The sequence below is a fragment of the Ambystoma mexicanum genome, chromosome 3q, assembly GCF_040938575.1.
Source record: "Ambystoma mexicanum isolate Mex_15411 chromosome 3q, UKY_AmexF1_1, whole genome shotgun sequence".
Lineage (NCBI taxonomy): Eukaryota > Metazoa > Chordata > Amphibia > Caudata > Ambystomatidae > Ambystoma > Ambystoma mexicanum.
In genome coordinates, this window is record NC_090926.1 from 1,131,523,264 (window position 1) to 1,131,541,648 (window position 18,385).

The 18,385-nt window shown below is 45.9% G+C and overlaps 1 protein-coding gene across 5 annotated transcripts in view; it reads right to left on the reverse strand.

Annotated features, from left to right (window-relative positions):
• Positions 1 to 10,605, reverse strand: part of LOC138447676 (CD209 antigen-like protein C) — a 298,894-nt gene extending 288,289 nt beyond the window's left edge. For all 5 annotated transcript variants that reach the window (XM_069603939.1, XM_069603936.1, XM_069603935.1 and 2 more), the window contains exon 1: positions 10,438 to 10,605. In XM_069603939.1, coding sequence (XP_069460040.1) covers positions 10,438 to 10,507 — 70 coding nt within the window. In that variant the 5' untranslated portion in view covers positions 10,508 to 10,605. The remainder of the gene's footprint in view (positions 1 to 10,437) is intronic.
• Between the last annotated feature and the right edge of the window lie 7,780 nt (positions 10,606 to 18,385).

An 18,385-nucleotide genomic window follows, 5' to 3' on the forward strand; every position in this document is an offset into this window, starting at 1 on the left:
CCAGCCAACCAGGCGGGCCGACGTCAGCCACAGAACAGCTGATGTGGCCCCTCACTCGGCAGCCATGATGGAGGGCCCATGCGCCCCGGTCTTCAATGGTGGGGCTGATCGTTGGCAGGAGATAGTGCAGCAGATTGGAGCTCTGTTTTGGGGTGCTCAGGGAAGACAGCCAGGTTCCTCTGGGGAATCAGCTCGGGTCTGGCCGCTGTCAAAGATAGTCCCAGCACCCATCCCTCAGTTGGCTCTCCTTAAGAATCAGGGCACTGTCAGCTGTTGGCTTCCCCAGTTTCTCTCTCCCAGGCAAAGTTCAAGGCCTCTCAATGTTAAGGCCTCTCCGCCCAAGATGGGTTTAGGCAGTGTCTCAGGATTCACCCAGCTGGATTATAGGCAAGTCCTGGAAGATGTTTAGCCACTCACCTTTTTCTCCTTCTCTCTCTTTCTACATCCATGCAAAATTACCATGTGGGTGAACTGCCAATACCAGCATGATCACTTTTATGAACCTCTACAAACGCACCTTTGAAATTTCATTTTTAGACACATGGGATCATGTGTTTTCTAATTGCATGTTTGGCTGCCTAGGATCCTGTCTTTTATAAATTGCATTCTTAGTTGCCAAGGAACATGTGTGTGTTGTTTTTAAATTGCATTGTTTTAAATGTCATTTTTTATTGCCTACGAACCTTTGATTTTTTTAATTGCATTTTGGTCCACTAGGAACCTGTATTATTTTTAAATAGCTTTTTACCTGCCTAGGATGCTGTGTTTAAAAAAAATCATGTTTAGTTGCCTAGGACAAGGGGCCTCATTACGACCCTGGCGCTAAGGGATTACCGGTACCGGTAAGGGTACCCGTACCGGTAATTCCTTACGGCCTGATTACGAGGTCCTTTTGCGGGTTCCCACCTTAACGGCTGGTTTTTACCAGCCGTTAAGGAATGGACCCGCAAAGGGACCTTGGTGCTAATTACGGTACCGCAATTTGCGGTATCGTAATTACCGCCTTCCCCATTCCCATTATGCCCTATGGGGCAAAAATGGGAATGGGGAAGGGCCATGGAGGAAGGGGGAATTACCGCCCCGCCAACCTTGTAATGGGGTGGTAAGTCCCCCTTTCTCCATGGCGGAGTGGGTAAATTACCGGCATGGACCATGGTGCTATTAGCACCATGGTTTTCCGCCTGGGTCGTAATGAGGCCAATGTGTTTTGTTTTGGCTTCCGAGTGCCCAGTGCAGTTGTTGCATTTAGTCTTGTAGGTATCTCTGATATTTTAAATTGCATTCTTGGTCGCCTTGATGACTGGCAAGATTCTCAAAAAATAGCGCCAACGAAAGTAGAGCAAGGAACGCACTTGCTTCATTTGTGAAACATTCAGAAATGCTCAGGTTGCCTTTTTCTCAAAGGTTATCTGAGCATTTCAGAAGGGGCTGGACAGTGGCAAAAAAGATGCGCTGTCCAGCCCCCTTGCAGCTCCTGACACTGGTGTATGACAGACTCCCAGCCACCACGTGATTGCTGTGAGCGCATTTCACTGAGCCACATTTTTGGTCTGCTAGGGCACTGTGTATTTGTATTTTCTTCAAATTTATATAGTGCTTTCACAAAAGCGCTTAACACACCTTATAATAATGGTACGACGTTCATTCATCCCCCGTTTTATTTTCCGCAGCACTTTTTGCCGAAAAATGTTTGCCAAAAGAAATCGAAAAATATGGGTGGTGGGAGGGAGGGCATATAAGGGGTAAGGTGGGGTGGCATGTAGGGATACATAATGGGGAGAACCGCCACCCAAAAAAAAAAAAATTCAATGATTTATTCTGCAATAATGTTTCGGCTGGAAGATCTACAAAAATTAAAATGGTCGAAAAATGAACATAGAACCATAAAAAACGTAAAAACAAATGAACAAACGAATCATTTTAGTGAAGCTAAATACGAGGAAAACTTTATAAATGAAAGCGAAAGAGGAATGGATAGGGCGGAGCCAATGTCAGGAAAAACAGAGTTATAAGGTTTAGGGGCAAGAAGGAAAAAGGAGCAAAAAAGAGAAGGAGCACAGAGAGGTTTAGGGGACGATAACAGATAAAGATGCTGTGATCTGAGGGGGCGGGTAGCGGTGTATGATGAGCAGCAAGGTAACGGGGGTGCGAGCCCATGATAGTATTTAAAGATGTTCTAAAGAAAATGGAAGAGGCAGGAATCGTAGGGGAGAAGCGAGATGGGCAGAAGGGAAAAGGAAATGGAAGACTGAGGAGGAAGTGAGAAAAGAAGGAGAACAACAGAGTTAAAGACCGAGTGAAGTAAGGCAGGCCGATGAAAGGAGCAGAACAATAATCAAGGCGGGAGAAGAGTGAGGAGGTAATGAGTAGTTTAGCAGCCTGGGAAGACAGAAATGGAGAATGTTGAAAAGGCGAAAGTGACAGATATGAGCAGTTGAAGAAATATTAGATAATAAGGAAAGAAATTAGTCGAATATGACGCCAAGATTATGCACAGAGGAGGAAAACATAGTGAGGAAGGGGGGAACAAACTCCTGGAGAAGATTGGAGAGGGAGAGGAATGGGGCGGAAACAGAGGATTTCTATTTTAGAGGGATTTAGATAAAAGACATGGGAAGACATACAGGACTGAACAGAAGAGAGGCATGCAGAGACTGTGGAGTGAAGGGATTCAGAAATAAAAGTGATGAAAATCTGGGAGTCGTCAGCATAGAAGTGGTAGGAGAGCTTCAAGGATTGAATGACGGAAGAAAGGGGAATGTGTATATGGAGAATAGCAAAGGGCCATGGACTGAGCTTTGTAGGACACAGTAGAGAGAGCGATGAAAAGAAGTGTAACCAGCCAAAGAAACCAAGTTAAAGGGATATTAGTAGAACAAGTGAGTGACAGAGTCAAGGAAATCCAGAGCATCAAGGGCAGAGAGCAAGATTGAGTAATCAACCGTGTCAAAAGCAGCATAGAGGTCGTGGAGAATGAGGATTGAGGAACACTTTCTGTGTCTAGTCTAGACGTGAGAGTTAGTGACGTGAAGAAGGGCAGTTTCTAAAAGTGTGCAGGGTGGAATCATAATTGCGTCAAAGAAAGTAAGGAGTGGAGATTCAGAGAGGAGAACATTTATTCAGAGAGGAAGAAACTTCAGAGTTGAGCACTCTTTTAAGATGTTTGGAGAGTAAGGAAAGAAAAAAGATGGGTCGAAAATTACAGAGAAATGAAGGATATAGCAAAGGTATGTTTTAGAACAGGGATAATTGTAGCATGTTTGAAGGGAGGGGGAAAGTAAGAAGTAAACAAGAAAATGATAAAAAGTGAGGACAAGTTGGGGATTTAAGAGGGGTAGATTGATGAGATTAGGTGTAGGGAATAAGGGTGAGGCAGTATCAGAATCGGTAAGGAGGGAGAACGCAGAAAAGGTGGGAAAAGTAGGAAGTGAAGGAGGTGAAAGAGTGGGATGCGTAGAAAGGGGGTGATATGATATGATATGGCATTTATAAGGCGCCTGTGCACAAGTGTTTCTAGGCACAAAAAGACAAGGAGGGGAGGGAGGGCAAGACAACAATCTTACTAGGCCTTGTGTCATTTAGATCGCGCAAGCTCAGGGAAGGGGAAGGGTAGAAGTGCATAGGGGTGGGGGAAGGAGAAGTGCAGGTAATTGGAAAGTGCAGCCAGCAGGTGGCTCATAAATGCTGATAGATGGGACTGTAGGGTTACAGATACAGTGCTGGGTGAGCCAAAAGGCAGTGCGAGGTGCAGCTGGACAGGCAGGGACCTGGGCCCAAGTTCAGAGGGTGGCAAGGTGACCAGTGTGTGGAACTGACAGGTCATCAGCAAGGGAGAGGAAGAGAGAAAGTGGAAGCGAAGGGGGAGGTCTTGAGTTGCTTCCAGAACCGGGAATGATTCTGCTCAAGTTTGAGAGAGGCAGGGAGGCTGTACCAGAGGGAGGCCCCAGCCGAATACAGAGATCTGTCCCCAACTCTTTGCTTGGAAAAGCAGCTGACTCAAAGAGAGTTGGAGGTGGATGAGCTGAGCGATCGAGATGGGAGAAACTTAGGAAGAGAGAGTTGGAGGTAGTGCGGACCCAGGTCCCAGAAATCCTTGTGGACAGAGGGTCTTGAACTTGATCCTTGCCGTCACTTGGAGCCAATGAAGAGATTTTAGAGCAGGAGAGACTTGCAGCCCTGTTCTGGATAAGTTGTAGAGGACGTGAGTAGAGGCAGGAAGATTTAGAAAAGAGGCTGTTGCAGTAGTTAAGCCTATAGAGGACCAGAGCTCTGGAGACAGTGAGCTTCTGGGGGAAAGTGAAGAATGGAAGAATACCTCTGAGGAGGTGCAGCTGATAGTTTGACTTCTTGGAGACGTCCAAGATTTAAGGAGACAAGGAGAGGTTGGAGTCGAAGATGACCCTAAGGTTCTTAGCTTCACAGGTAGGAGCAGGAAGAGGTTTCAGAGTGGGTGGCCAGAGAGAGAGGAAAGGCGGGACCTGGTGTTCTGATGAGGATGATCTCCATCTTGCTGGCATTAAGGCTGGGATCATTGGTGGCAGACCATTCCTGAATTGCAGACAGATAGTCAGAAATGAAAGAAGGAGTAGAGGCGGCTGAGGAGAGCCTGAGAGAGAACTGGATGTCATCCGTGTATCACTGAAAGTTGGAGCAGAGGACAGCGTTGCAGAGATGCCAATTATTGGCTGAACAGCCAGGGAGAGAGGTTAGACCCCTGGATAACACTGCAGGTAGAGAGAGAGATAGAAGAGAGGAAGGAACCCAGTTGGACCTGAGAGGGTTGGTCAGTGAGAAAGGAGGTCAGCCAGGCCAGGACCTGATCTGTGATACCCAGGTTATCATGGAGGTGCTTGAACAGGATGGCATGGTGGACCATGTCAAAAGCAGAAAAAAGATCGAGGAGAATGAGGACAGAAGGAAGGTTAGAATCAAGGTTGGAGAGCACGTCTTCACTGATAGTCAGGAGAGCAGTTTCCATGCTTCAGGCCGCTCTGAAGCCAGACTGATGGTCATGGAGACAACAAACAGATTCAGAATGAAGATTAAGCTGGGAGATGGGCAGCTTTTCCAAGAGCTTGCCCAGGAAATGAGTGATGGAGATTGGGCAATAGTTAGCCAGAGAGGAAGGATCAGCAGAAGACTTCTTAAGGATGGGGTCCTCAAGAGAGTGCTTAAGGGGGAGGGGGAGTTTCCAGTAGAAAAAGAGTGATTGCAGAAATAGAGCAAGGTTTGAGTAAGGGTGTCGATGTGGTCCTTGATGGTTCTGGAAGAACAGGGAAGAACCTGTTTTGACGAGACTTTCATAGATCAGACTTCTCTAAAAACATCATCGGGGTGAACACGAGAAAGGAAAAGAAGGGAGGCAGGGAGGAGGCCACAGGTAGGCCAGGAGTGGAGAAGGAGGAGGAAGAGGAAGAGAGGGTGTTTAGGATGTCCTGAGTTTTAGAGATGAAATGAGAAGCCAAAGCCGTGCAGAGGGGCTGGGAGGGAACAGGAGAGGTAAAGACTGCAGCAGGGTTGGCCAGATCCTTGCAGATTTTGAAGAGTTTGGCCGAATTGTTAGATGCCGCAGAGATGCGGGCTGGGATGTGTGTTCTCTTCTTGGAGATGACAGAGAGTCTGTACTGCCTTTAGAGCAGGCAGCAGGCCAGTTTTGTCAGAGGGTGCACCTGCAGCCCTCCATTTCCTCTTGAGAGAGATGAGGTTGGAGTCGTACCAAGAGATGCACTTGGGTTTGGGTGGATTGGGGAAAGATGATTACATGCAAGAGACATTGGAGGTAAAGAAGTCAGGTAGAGTAAAGTTTAGTGGAGAAAGAAGGATCAGAAAGGGAGGAAGAAAGCACTTTTTTAATCGATTGGAAAGACGATTGGATTATTGGCAGAGAAGAAGTGAGAGATGAAAAATTATGTTTTTAGCACTGATAAGTGAAGCTTCATAAAATGAATAAAGCAAAGAGAAAGGGAAGATCAGATTGGTCCTTGAGTTTTCATCCAAAAGCATAGGCTAGCTACTGCTTTATGTAGGGAAGAATGAAGCGAGTGAAGAGAGGGAGACAGCCAAGTTTGGGGGATCTTATGATAGCTGAGGAAGGGGCAAAGAAGATCTAAAAAGTTAAGAGTAGACGAGAGTTATGAAAAGCAGATGAAGCTTGATTGAGACAAAGAGAAGAGAAATGATAAATAGAAGGACAAGTAAATGAGAGGGAAGACAGTAAGGACGATGAAGAGAAAGAATGTAAATCACATCAATAAAAAAGGAATGGAAGAGGGAAGAGGGGTGGGAGTTATAGGTAGTTAGAGGGAGAGGGGGAGGTAGAAGGAGAGGAGGAAGTGATCAGAAGAGTAGATTGGAATTAAGTGTGGTCAAGGAGAAGATTAAGACCAGGGAAGAGCCAGAGATGTGGTGAATGGGGGAAAAGGAGAGGTAGAAGAGAGGCGGACAAGTGGGTAGATGATAGGTGGAGATTAGAGTTGCCCAGATGAAAAAAGGTGGGAGAACAGCAGAGGCATTGCTAGGAGGTGGGGGGGGGCTGAGGGAGCTATAACCCTGGCTCTTTTGGTTGTAGTCTCATATAGAAGCTCATGGGAAACAACCAAAAGGCTAGCTAGCCCCGAGTCCTGACAGTCCCGGCATTAGCATAGGCCTGGATCTTTACCAGACCTAGCAACACCCCTGGAGAACAGGAAAGAAGGAAAGGACCAGAAAACAAGCCTTCTCTGCTTATGCCCCAAGACTATAGAACCTCCTCCCTGTCAGCACCAGACTCGCCTCCACGCTACAATTCAGAACAGAACTCAAGACCTGACTCTTCAAGGAGTGTCTGCTCAACAACACTTAGGCCATCACATCGCTCCCCGCGCACCACCTGACTCACTAGATGCTGTCTGCCCCTCTCCTCTCCATCACCCTGTACAGCTGTACCCATCCTCTATGCCTCTCTGTATCCTACCCCCACTGTATATCTGCTCTGTTGTTACCTCTGAAAAGCGCTCTGTTATGCATCTGTACTGTTGCATACTTGCCAACCCTACCAATTTAGGCGGTAGGATACCGCTTTTTAAGCAGTCCTCCCACCTACCGATTTAGTGGCAACAAAGACAGTTTTTTTTTTAAACAAAAAATCTTTTTTTTTTTCCTGGATTTAGCAGCCTGTTCAGCCATGGTTGCAGGGTGTGCAAGTACACAGAATCAGAGGAATGTTCTCCAGTGGGGATGTGTCCAAGCTGCTGCTTTTATAATGGTGTGTTCTTACTGGCAGCAGTTAGCAGACCAGTGCGCCAGTGCAACCTCCCCAGACTGTCAGAGGGGCCCGTGAGATCCGCTCCAGCACTTCTGGATATCAACAGCCACATGGTTCACGGTACCTCAGCTCCCCGGTGCCAGTCATCTACATGCTGGGGCGAGCCGCTGAAGCAATGGCAAGCCACTCCTCCTAATGAGTTCTGGCAGGTGTGAGCTTGCGCCAGGAGCCGAGGGGAAACCACACATTTCAGCCCCACCCTGCGTGAGTCTCGCCTCTTCCACCCACCCGCAAGTACAAATGCTATTTCTTCAGCGTAGCTGCACAACGCAGCGCCCCACTCTCCAGCACCTGCTACATACTTGCCAACCCTACCGATTTAGGCGGTAGGATAGCGCTTTTTAAGCAGTCCTACCGCCTGCCGATTTAGTGGCAACAAATACCGATTTTTTCAATCTTTTTGAACCTTTAAGATTCCTACAGATTTTGTCACAGAATGTTGGAATGTATGCTGTTGTATACCGCTGTAAAACGCTCCATTGTGTATCTGTATTGTTTTATATCTCGGTAAAGCGCTTCGCTGCTTCTCGAAGCTAGGTCCGCTCTTAATAAATCCAATAATAATAATACTAACAATAGCGGTAGAAGCGGGAGGGCAGTAGATGGTAAGCAAAGCAAGGGAGTAGCGTTCTGGTAGTCGGAGCAGTAGTATTCAAAGGATGGAAACAGAGGGAGGTTAGAAGGGGATGGAGACCAAGAGGAATGCATATCTCTCAACTCACCTGCTTTTGGCGGGTGTCACCCGCCTTGAAAGCAGTGGAATCACCCGCCAAGTGCCTCATACGCCCATTCACTTCTATGGGCCTCTCACCCGCCAAAATGAAAATCGGGTGTTTTCACCCGCCTTGCTGACAAAAAAGGTTGAGAGCTAAGGGAATGGTAAAGAATGCCAGTGTTGCCACCCCTGCTGCTCGGTCGGGCTGTGCCTGAGAGCCAGGTGAGGATGAAAGCGGAGAGAAACGAAGTAAAAAGGAGATCTACATTGCAGATGGGAAATACATAGTATAACGAGTCGCCCTTTACTGAGAAGGGCCAGAGGTAGTGTAACACCAGGGGCGTGGGACAGGTCACGTGAGGAGTCACAAGACCAGTGGCTGTAGAACAGCAGCTCTTTCTGGCAGCTGACGTAAACCGGGTGCGAGCGCAAGGAGAGGGCTGTGTGCAGCTGGGCCGCAGAGATGAAAGTGCGGCCGCCCGCCCGCAGCCGGAAGTGTGAATTTAACTTATGGGGTTTGGTCACCTAGGAGCCTGCAGTTATTTAAACATATTCTCGGACCCCCATCATCCTGCGCATTTAACTTGTAGTATTTGCTTATCTCGTTTGAAGTGCAAATATGTGATCGTTTTATGGTTCCTTAATTTGCAGGTTTATGTATAACATTGATTTATTTTTCTTCCCTTTCAGTGTTTGTTTGGACATTCACCTGGTGACTCATGAATACACAGAAACTATCAATATAGGGCCACAGCCCTTTATGACTGATTGCTGGTTCAATATTAGGAAGCTGATTAATAGAGTCCTTTTCAAGCTAGGGAGATAGGGGGGCTGGGTGGGGTTAGAGCAGCCTAGAGTCTGGGGACAGGCCATGCAGGGTTACCAATATCTTGGATTATGCTCTCGATGCACAGACAGAGCACGCCAGGGGTGAGAACAGAAGGTATATGGCACTTGCTGCAGCAGCCCTGGTTGGAGGCTTTGCAGACAAATACAAATGAGCTTTTTTTTTAAATTTAAAATTTGTTTGTAGTTTGTACAATAAAACATCAAACTTTTACAACAAATTAGCTTTGGCATTGTGCCTATATAAAGAGGGGAAGACGCCCCCCACACATGATTCATTTTTGGACTGCTGAGGAAGGATTCCTCTGGAACCGGTTTGGCAGTACAGTCAGCGCCAAAGTCCTTTGCCAGAGAGGTGAAGACCAGAGACTTCCAAGCAAGAGGCTAGCATTTTTACCAAACAATCCCCGGGGCATATTTGGGTGAAGCTGCTCTGTGAACCAAGGCCTTGCCTGCCCGCTTAACACTGGAACCTGGATCATGCTCATGAAAAGTAACAGTTCCTGCAGGTTCTGGTGTGGAGGTGCAAAAGTGAGATTACCCAACAAGATTACCCATGCCACTGGAGACCCTGGACAGGTCATAACAGCAGCCCAGAAGTCAAGGACAGCAATGGGCCCACTTCCCACATCCAACCACTTCTGAGCACCACCAACCCAGATTCTTGTCTCAAGCGTCTTTGTTCTACGTGCCTTTGCTGCTTGTGAACCACACCTCGTGTTGGACCGAGTCCCCCAGCTCACTAACGCAAAGCCGATCCACTGCCTCAGAAAGCACTGTGAAGCCTGGCTTGATACTGTTCAGCCACAACAACAAGATTAAAAGGTGTTTGCAGTGGTTCTGTCCCTCTGGCCTCCCAGTGAGGGCACTTGCGATTTATAAGAACCCATTTGGTGGGAGTAACTTCCAAAGGCAAGCGTCACTCTCACTCCTAAATGCCAGTGTTTCACCACCCAAATGGCAAACTAATGTTCACAAGGTAAAGTATAGATGCTCACAAAAACTTCAGAGCATGCAAAATGCATAAATGCCTAACTAGCTTAGCTTCACTGACTTCCAATAAGATGGATAGAACAATGAATTGAGCAACAAACGTCGTCCCTCAAGCCATCTGACTCACTAGATGCCTCCCGCCCCTCCCCCCCACACCTGCTACACCTGTACCCCCTCCACTGTGCCCCTCTGTATCCTACCCCTTGCTGTATATCTGTTCTGTAGTTACCTCTGAAAAGCACTCCGTTATGCATCTGTAATGTTGTAGACCCCTGTAAAGCGCTGTGTTGCTTCTAGGAGCTAGGTCTGCGCTCAATAAATACCATAATAATTATAATAATAATTGCTGTGATTTCTACATTAAAGACTGCAGATATATGTGTTGATTTATTTTTTTATTTCAACTTCTCCTGGATCCTTTTCTCCAAACAATCCTTAAAAAAACCCTCAGCGTTTATGCCTGGAAACACGTGGAGACTCTTATGCTAGGGCAGGGGCCGGCTCTGCATGCTTTACCCAATCATCAGACAGACCAACTAGGCTCCCCTCCCCCATCCCCCTCAGCCTCATGTCTCTCTACCTGCTGCCCCTGAGCTCCGATCAGGGGGTACTGGCACGCTGAGGCAGTTGCTGTACTCCGCAGGCTCCATCAACCTCTCGGGTCTCTGGCTGCGCTTCCTAGATGGGGTGTCCAAGCCTGGCCTTGGCCTTCAGCGAGAGAGCGAGAAGGATCTGGGGAAAAGAGTGCACCCGCTCTGCCAACTTCTCCTTTTTATCTTCATTTTTTAAGGAATTGCAAGTTTCTGTTCCTGCGTTCTTATTTTGCAATACAATAAACAGCGACACGTGGAGTGAGATATTTCGAGCAGAGAAATCGCATCTCCTATTCCCCTGCTCACCGCAGCACTCTACTTACACTCTCATTTAGAGGGTTTGGTACATCAGGGTTCCAAATTGCTGTCAGCTGGGAACTACCTAGCTCCTTGTTATAGCCTAGGAGAACCTGGGTAGCTGGAAACCAACATGTACCCCCCCCCCCCTCAGGCCAGCTAGTGCCTAAACAAACATGCAATTGTGAAATAAACTTTGAGGGTTTGAGAATGTTAATCAAGAACAATTAGGACACAACTCGTACACATTTAAACATAATGGATCAAACATAATGGGCCAAAGGTAAAGCGTGCATCTCATGTGGAGGTGAGATTTGCAGTGCACTGTGTACTCGCTCCTGGTTACCCAGCGGTAGCCCTTGCATGTTGGGTGATACTCGACACTCAGGAACTGTTTTTTAGCTCATCGAATCTTAATTTCGATACCTGCAAATGCACAATAGAAATCCGAAGTCGTCCTGCCCTCCAATTCATTCCACCCACCCCATTTGTCACTGGGAAAAAACATAGAGCGTTATTCAATATTTTTTTAAGCCACTAAACACCCTTCCCAACATATACCCCAGTGATAGTATATTTGTGGAAAGTGTTGGATAGAGGTTTAAAATAAAATATCGAGGGCCGGAAACTTAAGGGTAGGACGTTCCTTAACATTCTAAGAAAATGACAATCGTTCTCTTACATTTTGCCACCCAGAGCCCCATTCCTGGGTGGCAAATCAAAGGCACTTTTGTTTTTTGGCTTTCCACTTACAGGTGTTAGAACCTGGGACCTGTGTAATGTTTTAAAACCATATTGTGTTGCTCTTTCCTGCATGTGTCATGTTGCTTTTGTTTATTCTGACAGCTTACTTGGTACATAAAGCCAATTCCCCAGCCACCACATAGCTCTGCTCTCTCAGTGATCAACTTTGGTCTTCATTTAAACACAATTAAAATGAAATTGCTGCAGGCGCAACTGTGTATGCATGCAATGTGTGGAGGATGTGGTAGGTGGCTATAGTCCTTAGCAGGTCTTTTAAGAAGTGTGAATGATGGGTGCTTAGAAAGAGGAGGGTGTATAAAGCTACATGATGTGGGGGACAATGGCTGAAAGCAATGGTGGTCGTTTAAGATCCATTTTCCCTCATTGTTTCTTTCCATCTTGATAATACAGTTGGAAGGTGTAGTGGAGTAAAGCAGGTCGCTGATATGGTGTTTGTATTGGGGAGAGGGAGAGGGAGGGTGAATATTCATTACATTGTCCCAAATGCTGTCTACGGAATAGACCTTCAGCACAATTCATCACATACAAATCTTATAACAAGGACAATTGTTACAATAATCAAAAGCACATACAACTTTAAAAACACATAACAGTTAAAAACAGCCAAATACCTTACAATCATGTTCCCCCAGTGAGGAGAGCAAGTTCGCAGCCTCACTATACTTCCTAGCTTGTTAGGTTAGATATTTCCCTTCAACCTCCTTCTTAATAACCAGGTACGATGGACGTATCTAGCAGCGACAAACACCACTTTCCACTCCAATTTTCAAGTCAAAAACTGCATGACTCCACGTGTGTTTCTAATTCCTGAATCAGTCAATAATGCTTTTAAGTACCTTCGCCTAAGGGTTAACGAGACAAGGCAAGTTAGCATAAAGTGGGTCCATGTTTCGTTTGCTAATTTGCAAAGGGGGCATTCACTAGATCTCGAGGAAGACTATGAACGAGTACACCATGCTGTGTGCAATATGCCCAACCTAAAACAAATGTATAAGGCGCGTTCATACGGTGGGTACCTTTCATCTAAATTGCTTTTACATTTACCCATCAAGTTGTAAGGTAGACATTCTGGGCCATTCTTCAGCGAAAACCTTATTGCCTCCGGCTTTTTCCATAGCTTGTCTCTTTGCGCATTCTTCAAGTTCAGCTTTTGATGTTCTTTGGCACTCGAGGGGATTATCCCAAAGGATGCTGGAGGTAAATCCCACACTCCAGTGCCATATGGCGGTGTGGGAAAAATAGTAGTTACACATAGTGCCTCAGGAAGAAAACCCTATTATTACAGACTGTTCTGAAGAGGTAAATATGTATCTTTTAATGTGCATGAATAACTGGGTGCAAAGAGATATTTATCACAAAAATGTTACTTTTTCACTGTTAAACATATTTTACTCGGTTCGAAAAAACTCCCATTAGGAACGGAACATACTTTTTTACTCCCTAAAAAATCATTTTACTCCCAATTTAAAAAAATTAAGGGATAAAATACTCCCACTTCAAAATCTCATCTGGAGCACTGACTGCAACCCTGCACTTCTATCCCCTGGCCATTTGCAGACCGGTCCCATTTCCTGAGCGCCCAATGCCCCCCCTCACTCTATCTGTCTGTTTCTGTCTCAAATAGACACCCCATGAGGAACAAAATAAGGATCTGCGTGTTGGCAGATAAGGGAAATGGTTAATCTGAAAAATCCGACTTTACCATAACCTGCTAAGGCTTATAAAAGGCAAGAACCTAAAGTTCAGCGGAAGTGCAGTTTAAGATTTGAGGACAACAGTCAGCAATTTCATCTTCCATATTATGTTGGTTAGCAGGCTGAGAGATGCCTCAAACCTTACTCTAACACACCCAGGTGCTTTGCTCAGTGGCCTGCAGGGACTTTGGCCCGTCGAGGGTCCATCGAGGCAAGGCGTTTGTCAGGTGCATGTCAGGGGATTGGTTGAGGCATATACCAGAATTCCTGCTCCTTTCTCCCAGAGGTGTACCCTCTCGTCTCCCACAAGCCCCATACTCTTCTAACGTAGTCTTCACAATAAAACAAGGAGCAGAAAAGATGGAAGTTGAAGTGAAGATGTGAAGATTCCTCAAAATAAAAGTGCAGCACCTTGGCATAAAAAAAGGAAAAATGTGAAACGGCAATAGGATACTGAAGAGCAGTGTGTTGGCAGTGACAGGATTTTGGGGGTGTATAGTAGTATTACAACTTTATGCAGATACCAAAATTCAGCAACCCCCTTCTGGTTGAACAATAACATAAAAGCACCCCAACTCTGCCCACCTAATTCGAGGGTGTACATACTTTAGTTTGGTCATAAAAAGGCCTCTTTATCCTGTATAAACATCTGGCACATTTTCAAAGATCAACAGAGCCCAAGCTGTCAAAGGGGCTTCTGCTTTCAACAGGAAAAGGAACGCAGGACCATGATGAGTAAAATGTTTCCCTTTTAACACAGTGACCATCAACCACTTTCTTAGCTCATCAAACTTTGGGCAGAAAAACAGGAAGTGTGCCACATCTTCCAAACCCGGTCCACAGACAGGACAAACAGCATGAATATTCGGTCCCATTCTCTTTGCTATTATTTCACCCAGTGGCAGACAGTTAAAACAGGCCCTAGTGTTGTGGCTTCTTTGTGATTTCTTGTGGAACCAATTCCTGCTCAACCTCCCTCTATGATAACTCGCACCCAAGTACAATGCGATCTTATCGACTCTCTTTTCTAAAATAAGATGTGCACTATTCGAGATAAGATTAATGTGGAAAGATCTATCTCTCTCAACATCCCCAATCCTCTGAACTACTCGACTAATCACTGCTCTTCTGTTTTCAGTTTTGCTACAGTCACTGAATCTGTGGTCATCAAGGCTCTTTCTAAACTGAAGTCTGCCTCCCCCATCAATCCTATTCCTCTTCATATTCTCCAGGATCTCTCTGGGGACTTTGATTCGGACCTTACGGAAGCTCTGGATCACTCTTGCGCTACAGGATTTATCCCAAAGCCACTTAAGCATGCGGTTGTGTCACTGTTGCTGAAATAACCCCAGCTCGACCCAGCAGAGGCAGAAAATGATCGCCCTATCTCTCTACTCCCTGCTATGGCAAAATTGTTGGAATCCGTTATCACCCCCCAGCTCTCTGATTATTTTGAGACCAATAATATTCTTCACTCCCTCCAGGCAGGCTTCCGTCCACGGATGGGCACAGAGTCTATAGTGATCGCTCTTCTTGAAGATATAGCAGGATTACAAGACCACAGAGAGACGATTGTGCTTATTCTGCTCGATCTCTCTGCGGCCTTCAACACCATTGACAATGAAAGACTCCCGCATTGTCTCACTGACGCAGGCTTCTCCGGTGTTCCCCTGAAGTGGTTTTCATCTTTTCTGTTGGACTGTACGCAGGTGGTGTCCTTTTCCCCTTTTACCTCTCCTCCCATGGTGTTTGGCTGTGGAGTCCCTCAGGGGTCAGCACTTTTGCCACTCCTTTTCAATTTGTATATGGTTGCACTGGCCAAGCTTATTTTTAGTTTTAGTTTTGGGATGCATTTTTTCATATACGCAGGTGACACTCAGATTCTCTTTTGTATCAATGCCCCTCAAGAAAGTCCTTCCCAGCGTCTGAGAGACTGCTTCTCAGCAGTAGGGAAGTTGATGGCCGAAAACTGGTTAAAACTGAACGGAGAGAAGACAGAGGTATTGGTTTTTGGCAAGGAATTTATCAACTCCGGGTCGAGTTCTGACTACTGGCCAGCTTGTCTGGGGCAGTGTCCGACTCCATCTGCTGTAGTCAAGAGTTGCAGCATTAAGGTCATGGCCTCTGGCTCCAGAGAGTCCCAAATCTCTTTATTTATTTATTTATTTATTTATATAGCGCGCAAGCAGCCCAGGGGCATTGAGGCGCTGTTACTTGCAATAACTTAGTTACAGGGTACAGGCAAGATAGCGATTGTTGACACATTATGAACATCATACTGTTGTTACAGATATTGCATTTGGTCATATATTACAATTTATATGATAAGTATTCATGCTGTTGTGATGGGCCTTATGTGAAGAGGGTAGTTTTCAGAGTTTTGCGGAAGGTGGTGAGGGAGGCCTCACCTCGGATAGTGGGAGGTAAGGCATTCCAGTGAGTGGGCGCGAGATAAGGGAAGCTGGATCCGCCCGCTCTGACTCTTTTTACTAGTGGCACAGAGAGCATGTTGGTGTAGGATGATCTGGTCTGCAGTCTGCCAGTCTGGGTTTGCCAAATTGAAGATCTTAAAGAAAGTCCTCCCCATTCTCCCTGATGAGGCTAGGCCACAATTTGTGACTGGTTCCATTATGGGGGCTATAGATTATTGTAATGGCATCGATCTCGGTCAACCAGAGATGTTAATTAAGCAGCTTCAGAGTCTTCAAAATGCGGCCGCTAGACTGGTTCTTAACGCACCTAGACTGTCCCACTCACTTGATCTTCTTCAGCACCTCCTGCCAGTTAAAGCCTGGGTGAGTTTTAAGATCTTATGCACTGTTCACCGCTCTATCCACTCTGTGGGAGCCCAATTTCTTCGAACTAAGGTCTCCCTCTATCAACCTAAAAGATCACTTCGCTCCTCCAATCAATGTCTGCTGTGTGTTTTTTCCCCCGCTTCAGCGGTGCTCGGCCGGTGGCAGATCTTTTTCGGTGTTGGCCCCATCATTGTGGAATGCTCTCACGCATCATATTAGGAGCAACCCCATTTTATCCAGCATCCATAAACACCTTAAAACATTGCTGTTTTAGAGTGGATTGTTTCCTTTCCTCCTCTCTGTCTCCCATTAGCGCCCAGATGCCATCCGGCCCGTGTTGCACTTTACAAATATCGTTACAATACAATACGATACAATAATCTTTTATTTTATCTGTTAATAATAGCATAAAACCTCTGTTTGAAGGGTTGCCATCTAAAATGTCTATTTTGCCATAGATCCAGGATGTCACTCTCTTTCCCATTTCATGACTCCTTGGCCTAGTCAATAAGCTTGGCATATCAAAAAAGCCCCTACAAATTTAAGTTCTGAAATGCTTGTTTTATATAATGGAGTCAATTAATTTGTTTTGCTCCATTGAGCTTGGAGATGTTTCTTACATGATGTTGAGACAGGGAGCATTGGGATTTGCCCAAACCCTGAGCCACTGTAAAATTGGTTCTCTTACCACTTCATCCACAATATAGCTCAGGCACAGTTCATTGTGGACTGCAGAGTTTGGTGCTGACATTGGTAGGACCAACAACTTTTTCAGAAAAGCATTTTCTTCACGTTGAATTTCTTTCTGGTTTCTGTGACCCCAAATTGCAGCACCATATTTTACTATTCCTCTGGTCCTAGCCATTTAGATCAATTTAATTATCTTCAGCGGCTGCTATCTGTGTGGCCCGATGAACCGGAAAAAGCCCCCTACTGACTGCACAGTTGTTTTTTAAAGTGGGCCGCAGGGGAAAGAGCCTGTGAGAAATGGACTCCCAAGTAGTCGAATGAGTAGACCTAAGGAATTGGATCCGTCCCACACCACGTAGTCCTAAACCTCCCCTGCTTCCTAGATGGGCTACAGTACATTACTGCAGATTTCTTACTATTTACCTGCAGATCTAATTCTCCCATAAAGGCTGCATAGCTGTCAATCAGACATTGCAGCGCTCTTGGAGTCCGAGCTATAAGCAGAGAATCGTCTGCATAGACTAGGACTGGCAATGACATTTGGGACGTCTGCGTGACAATCTACTAGGACCTTATTGAACTTATTAATGTACAGGGAGAATAAGATTGGGGCAAGTACGCACCCTTGCATGACCCCGGCCTGGATCTGAAACCAAGGCATGCAATGATCCTCTGCCCCTTTTCTTACACATGCCCCATTGTTCTCGTGCAGGGAGACGAGGAGAGCCAGGACCCCCGCTGGGAGATCGTAGGACATCAGCACCTGCCATAACTTCATTCTGTTGACCTTATCAAAAGCAGTGTTGAGGTCCATGACTGCAAGGTACGCTAGCTCTTTCTTTATGTACAATGGGTGTGCAATAATCAGGTAGAGATTTAGGCATTGGTCTATAGCACCAAGTAAAGGACGAAATACAAGTTGGATTGGGGATAATATTGAATTTGCTGATACCCAATCCTCTATTGTCTTTAAAAGGCATCTCCCAAAAATTTTACAACTTGAATTAAGGAGTGGAATAGGGTGATAAGATTGGGGGGGACTCTCTGCTCCCTTTCTTAAATAGAGGGACAATAATTGCCTTCATCCATTCTTCCGGGACAATGCCTGTCACTGTTATGGCATTGAACTTAAGCCTGCTAGGATGGGTCCCCAAATCTTGATAAAATCTTGATAGTAATCCACCAGAATTCCATCCAAACATGGTACTTTATTCCTTTTCGACATCTTAATAGCCTTTATTACATCTGGATAGTCAAATTTCACTTGGCTATTAATCAATGTTTGCTGCTCTTTGCCCCGGGTGGCCTGATCCTCCCAATTTCCCATCTCCTCGTGGGGTCCTACCTTCATGGCAGTATTGTTATATAGTTTTGAAAAATACTCACCCCATCCTCTGCCCGGGATCATAGTCTCTAAACCTGATACTTGTGCCCAATATACAGAGGTTTTATTCACTGCCGGCCAAACGTTTTTAGAGTTACTTTCCAAGCTGGCCGTCTCCAGTGATTCCCAGGCATTAGGAGTTTGGTAGCAATCCCCCTGTAGGTCAGCCCTTCCAGGTGGTTAATTCTGTTCCGCAAGGTGCTGTTACTTTTACCTGGATCACCAAAGCCAGGCCATAGTGATCACTGAAGAGGGCAGGCTGTGTGCTAAAATCCACTATTTGGTTCCACAGATTTGTTGTCACCAT